The 8,156-nt window shown below is 37.2% G+C and overlaps 1 protein-coding gene and 1 non-coding gene across 2 annotated transcripts; both read right to left on the bottom strand.

The window, feature by feature from the left end:
• Window positions 1-338: 338 nt before the first annotated feature.
• Window positions 339-5,840, bottom strand: PRL (Minichromosome maintenance (MCM2/3/5) family protein). Its single transcript, XM_089624076.1, has 15 exons — window positions 5,712-5,840; window positions 5,547-5,614; window positions 5,296-5,355; window positions 4,996-5,219; window positions 4,729-4,906; window positions 4,379-4,501; window positions 4,203-4,292; window positions 3,827-3,969; window positions 3,410-3,587; window positions 3,047-3,238; window positions 2,629-2,801; window positions 2,299-2,502; window positions 1,658-1,823; window positions 909-1,130; window positions 339-600 (listed from the first exon to the last, which is right to left on the bottom strand). The coding sequence occupies exons 1-15, from the start codon at window positions 5,743-5,745 to the stop codon at window positions 496-498; spliced, it is 2,160 nt and encodes a 719-aa protein (XP_089480202.1). The 5' UTR covers window positions 5,746-5,840; the 3' UTR covers window positions 339-495.
• Window positions 5,841-5,991: 151 nt separating this feature from the next.
• TRNAH-GUG (transfer RNA histidin (anticodon GUG)) lies at window positions 5,992-6,063 on the bottom strand. The gene has a single exon. It is a non-coding gene; the product is annotated as a tRNA-His (tRNA).
• Between the last annotated feature and the right edge of the window lie 2,093 nt (window positions 6,064-8,156).

The following is an 8,156-nucleotide window of genomic DNA, read 5'->3' as shown; positions in this document are numbered from 1 at the left end:
TAGTTTTAAAAAGATAGGGGGCATTTTGCAGCAAGGCCATAAATCAAGGGGCAAATATACAATTTATTCAAAAAATAAATCCTTCTACTCTTCCGATTTGCACAAGGTGTACGAAAGTTTGACCAATATTTTTTTATTTTGTTGTGGAACATTTTTTTTTATATAAAATTTGTAGGACATTTTAAGATATCATACTTTACGTCAGAAAACAGGTGTTGATGATTTAGTTATCTTGCTCTTTTTGTGCTCTATAGTATTTTGACAACATTGTGCCACTTTTGATTGGATAGGAGACAAACATTAAATATTAGGATCCTAAATATTATCCTTGTACAATATGCCCCAAAAATAAAATTCCATTGTACGATCTAGTCTAAATCAATAATTACCATGGAACTTATAAAGTGAGAAAAACAAACATCTCTTAATTACCATGAAACGCATAAAGAGGGTTTCAAATGGGATAAAATGGTAAATAAAGAAAAAAGCAAAATATCAAGCATCAATGAATCGGATGTCAAATGTGTGAGGGTGGATTTGCCATACGTTCAAAGCCGCATATTCCTCTAAACACTCTTTCAGTTGGGCTTCACTATAACCCTGCGCAAAACCAAAACAAACAAACAAAAATAAAAATATTATGCATGTGAAATTGTGAATATGTGATCAACACAAAGGAGTATTTGCAGAAGAAAAAAAAAACATAAAATGAGCAAGTTTTTCAAAAAGACATTTTTAGAGTCTTTTCAAAGTTTCAGGCGTCATGCATAAACTTTCCTGAAGATACAGAAAGAGACTCCTAAGAAAATGTCTTCATGAAAAGTTGTATAAATATTTGGACTTTTGTAGACAAAAACACTGAGTCCGGTTCCATTTAAGCCATGGTGTGACAAAGATTGAAAAGTGACCTTTCGAGATATCCAATTGAGGGCATGAGCGTAGGTGAGGTCCATCTTGCGGGAGCGAGCAGCTTCGTCTCTTAAGATGGAGTAGATATCGGAGATGGCATCGAGGCCTGATTTTTGGCGATCATCCGAGTACAGCGAGAACTTTGACATCTGCATTAGCCTCAAAGCCTCGTCCACGTCACTCTGGGCCACCGTGTCCGAGAATCTCAACCTCGCAAGTGCCTGCAAAACAATGAACTCGGTTCACATGTCATATCATATCATATCATACCATGGATTATGGAAAAATACGAAAGCAATGCTATTGTCAAGACTTGTGATACAAATCACTGATATTACTAGTAAATAAGGTTCAATTCTCGAGGTGAACCAACCCTTCGATAACATCACTCTACAACTACGGAATATAAACTAACTGAATAACATCGCTCTACAAATTTGTCATTTTGCATGATTTAATCATTTATTTTTAGCATATATAGATCATTAGGGTTTATGAGAAGAGTTATTCAGTTAGATCATTTGTGTGATCGGATGTTTGGTTCACGTCTTTGAGTACTGAACCAAATTCATCAACGGTAGTAGTGGTTTGTGGTTTGTGGTTTGGGTCCTATCAGGTTCTAACCTTCAAGTACAAGTAAATGAATACCGACTATAAAATGATGTTTCAAAATAGTACATGTCCTGTAATAAACCGGGGCAATTAATATGAATATAGTTCGGAAAGTGACTTTAGAATTAAGACTTACAGCTGATATGCGAAGAATACTGAGGAGAGTTCTGATGGTTGTGTAAGTATGAGGGGCATCGGATTTGGCTTCTTCTTGGCGGATGCTAGAGTAGGCAGTGGCAATATACTCCTCAAGCTCCTTTGGTACCGTTGGAGACAATCTTCTCGCCGCAGATACATATGCTCTGGAAACACATCCACACAAATAATACAGGAAAATATCAGATAAAAACAACAAAAAATTAGCCAAATAAGCCACTGAAAGTCTAAGAATTGCTAGATAGCCCACCTTTTGTATATTTTTTGTAAATAGCCACCTCAACTTATTTACGGCACTCATAAAGACAAAAATACCCAAAAACCTTTCCGCCTATTTTGGGTTTTTTTGTCTTTTCGAGTGCCGTAAATAAGTTGAGGTGGCTATTTATAGAAAATTTACAAAAGGTTGGCTATTATCCAAAACGCTATAAGTCTAATGGCTATATAGCTAAAAGACCCAAAAAAAACAGACCATAGATAACTAGCTACACCCAGCTGGCTACACTTTGTGTTAAGCATCAAAAAGTCGACGAAGGGACCTATATATGTTCATTTTGGAAAGTTTGATGACATGTATACATACATATAGTAATAGTGTGTATTGTACTGTGCTAGACTTACCGAAGCACAGATGGCTCGAGTGGAGTGAAGCCAAGAGATGGAGATTCTCTGTTTTGGTGGACGTAAACAATATGCCTAGCCATCTCAAGATCACTATCCATATCAGCTCGGTCCAGAATCAACCACAGAAGATCAAATCTTGACAACAGAGCTGGAGGGAGATTGATGTTCTCAGCAGGAGTTCTACGCATGTCATATCTCCCCCTTCAAGAAATACACAAAATAGGAGTGATTAGAGAGAATTAAACATCTAATATGTATGTATATATACATACATATTATATATGCACTCAGGAATCGAGGAAGATATGGAAATTGAGTAAAATATACCATGCCGGATTAGCAGCAGCGAGGACAGCAGTTCTTGCATTCAAGGATGTAGTAATTCCAGCCTTGGCAATGCTGACGGTTTGCTGTTCCATGACTTCATGAATTGCTGTCCGATCCGAGTCATCCATCTTATCAAACTCATCAATAGCACATATACCCATATCTGCCAGCACCTGAACAGCCCACAATACTCGTAATGAAATCAATCCCGAGAAATAGAGTAAACAGCATTTTGAAAAAACTCGACTTCCATAGTTTTTTTTTTTAACTGATATCATTGAGGGTCGAGAGTGCGTAAATCTAAATATGTAATATTGTAAAGTAGAGAAGATAAAGGGGGAGGGGGGGGGGGGGGGGGGGGGGGGGGGGGATTAAATGAGCGATGATGTACACAAAAGAGAGCATATGTATGGCTCACCAAAGCTCCGCCTTCGAGAACGAACTCATTTGTGACTGGATCTTTCTGAACGGCAGCGGTCAAACCAACTCCGCTGCTTCCTTTGCCTGTGGTATAAACTCCCCTCGGGGCTACATTAATTATGTGCTTAAGAAGCTGACTCTTTGCAACTCCAGGATCACCCATCAAGCAAATGTGCAAATCCCCTCTAATCTGCAATCAAAAACAAAAATAGCCATATGGAGCCCAATTCGACAACCGCATAAAATATCATAATCGTATCAAGAAATAACCTCAATCACACAAGCTATTTATCTCCACTTTGTATTGTTGATTATTTACATTAAGTACTGTATGTCAAACATACGAATTCATTTATTATACCTTCATTCCATCTTTTAGCTTCCTGTGTGGTGCACCAACGAGTAACAGAAGTAGAGCCTTCTTAATATCATCATGTCCGAAAATTTCAGGAGCCAAAGACCGTGAAAGCTTGTTGTATATATCTCCATCCTCAGCTAAGCGGGCGATTTGCTCCTCTTCATCTCCTGCAAATTCGTAACTGTGCAAGAATGCAATTTAAACATCATGAGAGATAACAGGATCACAAGAAAATTGAAGAAACACTTGATTTCAATGACTGACCAAAAAGGTCCAAGAGCTTATTTTGAGAGATTGAAACAAAATAAGTGATATGAACACAAATGCGAGGTACATAATGCCTTAACAATGCTAAGGAGTTTTAGGTATCATAAATTCAGAATCAGCAAGTTTACAACACTGAGAACTGGAAACCCTTACTCTTCATATTTTTTCTTGAAATGTGAAACTGACATGGCCTCCAAATAGGTATCAGCAACTAAACCAGCCCGCATCGCTCTAAACCCAACATAAGGCATAGGAAGGAATATCCCAGAAAATTCCGCAACATCACCTGGAGCCACCTAAAAATGGTAAATAAAAGAGAAATCAGTTAAAGTAACTAAAAAAACCCACATATTGCACGCAATAGCAATGCCATCTGAAGCTGTGCAGTTCCACCAAAATGTAACTGAGAATGTAATATTTTACTGTGTCTGCATTTTTCTCCACAAATGTTGTAATGTCAATGTCAACCCAATGTTATGTGCAAAAAAAATTATCTTGAAAGAGGAAAATTCTGGCTAAGATAGCCAACCTTTCTTGTGAGTTCTCCCCTTAAGTGAACGGTCATTGTTCTTGGAATATGCCCTTTTGGAACATGCTCAGCTAGTTCTTGAATTTTTGCCTGAGAATTGACCATATCAAATTATTAGCTCCTGTCAGGAAAAAAATATTCAAAATAAGATCATGAAGTTAGGACTAATAACGAACCTCCTGAAACCTCAGAAACTTTGATGCTCTGAGTTGAAGGATTAGGTTACCCTTTGTTCTATTTATATTACAACGTCTGGATGGGCACTCAAATAGGGGCATGAAAACCCGGGCAGTTACTTCCTGTTAGGGTCACAAAGGGCAAATGAGAAAGCATTAGATTACATACACAGATAGAAAACCCAAAAAAAAAAAATGTTGCTTTACCACAAATTTCAAGCAAAGTCACCCACAAAATTAAATGACAACGTAGTACAAGTACATGTGACATTCTTATCCCTTTTGTGCATATAAACCGAATAGAAAACCCTGCATTGTTCTTATGTGATCAAATCAAAGTAATTGGTCACCTGGTAAATCTCAAAACCACATTCTTCACACGTGTACACAGCAACTTGCATCAGTGGCTTGACATCTGAACATCGAATCACGATGCCTGATATTTTTACGAGCTGACCTATATGTGAAGCCTTGACCTCCCTAATGGTAAAGGGCCTTCCTTTAGAGGATGCTTTGATGTAAACTTCACTGAAAATATAAATTAACAATCATCAAATCAACAAGGAGGTGAGCTAAAATACCAAATTGAAGAATGTAAATATATGCTCATAGCTTACTAGTAGCGCTTGATTTCAGAAGGCATCTTCTGATTAGGATCAGAACCATCCATCGTGTCGGGTCCATCATCAGACCTTTGTGTCATCAATATATCATGATCATCATCAATAAATGCCTCTGTAGGTTCTGGCATGAGCTCATCAATTGCATCTGCGAAGATTCCGACATATCTCCTAGTATTCTCGGTGACCCTTCGGAAAAATTCTTCGTCCATATCCTTGTACTAAAGATGCAACAATCAATACCCATACAAAGAATAATATGGGCGAGGCCAAATCAAAACCAAATAATTAACTTACATTAAACAAGTCATCGAGATTTATTTGTACGGATCGGATTTTGCGGTTCGCTACTTCTTGCTGAAAAATAAAACATAAAAAAAACTTAGCGAATGGCTCCGAATGATTTTCTGAAAGATATAACAAAAAAAAACCACCAAAGTTATTAAAAATGGAAAGAAAAAAAAAGAAGCACGATTTCTAGGTTTATTTCTCGCAGCCAAACACAAATATAGAGTGAAAGAGGATACGATAAAACTGTCAAAACTCACGAGGATGGTCATGTATTTGGCGTCTCCATCGATGTCGGCGAAGTTGGAGAGAAAGTCCTTGGCTAGGGCTGAGAATTTAATGATCGAATCAGAAAAAAAAAAAAAAAAAAAAAAAAAAAGCGAGCCGAAGAGAATTCCAGATCTGAAGAAGTAGTTTAGGTTTACCTTTGTCGGAGTCAAAATCGATGTCCTTCATCATCGTAGCTTAAGAGTGACCGAAGAGCCGAAGAGAGAAGTAGAACCAGACAGAGAGCTCTGTGAGAGAGAGAGAGAGAGAGAGAGAGAGGAGAAGTGGGAGCTGGGTAATTGGCGGCAAAAAGGAATATAGAGAGACGAGTGAGAGAGGTTTTGGCGGGAAAATGGACGGCCACGATTGATGATGCCTTTCCATTTAATTTTAAAGCATGCTCAGACCGTCCAGAAAAAAAAAATGGAAAAAAACCCGTGTGGCTGCTGGGATTCGAGCCCAGGTCTCCACGGCCACAACGTGGAATTCTTACCACTAAACTACAGCCACATTCTGATTCTTCTACTGAGAGCATAATATAAAACTTTATTTATTAAAATCAAGTTTATAAATATCATAACTTTAGATAACTATTTATATCATATTTATACCCTCAAATAAAAAATAAATTAAACTAATTTTTTATAAAATGAAATATAAATAGAAGATTCGATTAAGGGTGTTACATGCATTTCAGATATTTTTTTTATGATAACGTCAACTACAAATTATGAAAAGAGTTATATTTTATTCAATAAAACTTTTTTTAAGATAATAAGCATGTTATAAATAGTAATATGAATAGATAAATTTGATATTTTTAAAAATTAGGAGAATAATCTCAGCATTTAGAACAAATATAGTGAATACATATGACTTTTTTCCTTTACTATATAATATAAAAATGGCTACATAACCTATAATATACTTAAGAAAAAATGGCATGAACTAGCCAATTCAAACTATGGTTTTTGCAAAATAGCCATAGTTTCATTAGGTTAGGCAAAATAGCCAATTGAGAGTACAAATACCATTACACCCTTTATAGTTTGGTATATAAGCTTAGGTTTCAAATTTTCCTCCCTGTTTCACTCTAATTTCGCTTAAACTTAACTCCATTTTTTCCTTGAAATTTCCGCTCAAACTCTTTCTTCTCTTCCGATTTCAATCAAAATCTTCATTTCGATCCGCGAATTTATCATTTCGAACTCAATCTTCTCTTCATTTCGTCAAAATCGTCCTTTCAGTTTCGGCGATCTTTTTTCTTCTTCGGCGAATTGCTCTGATTTCAGCGTTTCTTCTTTGAGTTTGCGTTGATTCTCAGTCGTCGGCGAATTCATCAACGAATTTCGACGGCGATTTCATTAATCCAGCAGGTCAGTTTCCTTGCGTTCGTTTCTTTTCTCTGTATCGGTGGCAGTTTCATAATCACGATGTTGTTGTTGCAACACATTGTTCATCGATGCCAAAATATAGCATCTCGCAATCTCATCGGATCGAAGCCAGGCCGCCAGGACGTCTTTCTCCTCTTGCGTCGAATCTTCATTCGTTTGAGGACAGGGGGTGGTGAGAACCCATTTGTGCTTGTCGACAGTAAGGACTATGTCGAGGTTACGTTTCCAGTCGACGTAATTGTCGCCTTCGAGTTTATTCGAGGAAAGAATTGTAGAGAGAGGGTTGAGAGACATATTGCCTATAAAAGTTGAAACAAGTTTATGATTAGTCTTTGGTTTAGGATTTAAGTTTTATTAAGACTTTTGTAAAATCCAAAGGTGTTATAAACCAAACGATAATTTACTCCCTCAAGAGAAGGCCGCAAAGAATCTCCATTTATAAGTAAATGACACATCATTAATGCTAAGCCAAGATGTCAATACATCTATTTTGACTAGCCACCTTTTAAATTGGTTTGATCACTCACATCTTTTCGCAGAGCCTCAAGGGAGGATACTAGGGATTGAGCCTAAGTGTGCAACCAACCACTTAGTCCAAAAGATCAGCTTTGAAAAACAATCCCCCAAGGGGAGGCCTTGCCATCATTGCATCACTCTCGGACGTAGCTCATTGAGCAATGATCGAAGCAATAACGCCTTGGAGTACTCACATTTAAGTGAGGGTCGCAAGAGCGGCTCTTAGTCCCACGTTATTGCATCTTTCATTAGTGTTGGGGATCGTGGGTTACAAACAACGAATATAACCCTCCCACTTAGTTTTTGGAGTTGGTTCATCGACTCTTATAATTTCGGAAACAAATTTCCTAGTTAGAGAGCGACAGAGCGGACAACTAGAAGAGAATCCTAGATCGACATGTTCAGAGCAGTATTAGTGCATAAAGGCACAAGGTACATACTCGATCTTTTCCTATTTTCTATTTCGGGAAAGTGCGTGAGGGAAGTGTGAACTTCAACTCACTCGAACACTTGAAAGTTTGAGATTACACATCTTTTTATTTTTCGGCTTGTCTACAAGGAGACCTCCCACTCAAATTTTCAAGAGCATATAGATTTTGAACATATGTGATATAGATATAGTTTTGAAAACATTTTGAAAATTTATTTGATTTGGATGACAAAATATTTTTCAAGTTTGAAAGTGAAAACGGT

The sequence above is a fragment of the Urtica dioica genome, chromosome 8 (assembly GCF_054948205.1).
Source record: "Urtica dioica subsp. dioica isolate 48M chromosome 8, U.dioica_male_clone48M_v1_H2, whole genome shotgun sequence".
In the NCBI taxonomy this organism is placed as follows: domain Eukaryota; kingdom Viridiplantae; phylum Streptophyta; class Magnoliopsida; order Rosales; family Urticaceae; genus Urtica; species Urtica dioica.
Note: the sequence above shows the minus strand (reverse complement) of the source record. Positions and strands in the feature narration are given on the sequence as shown.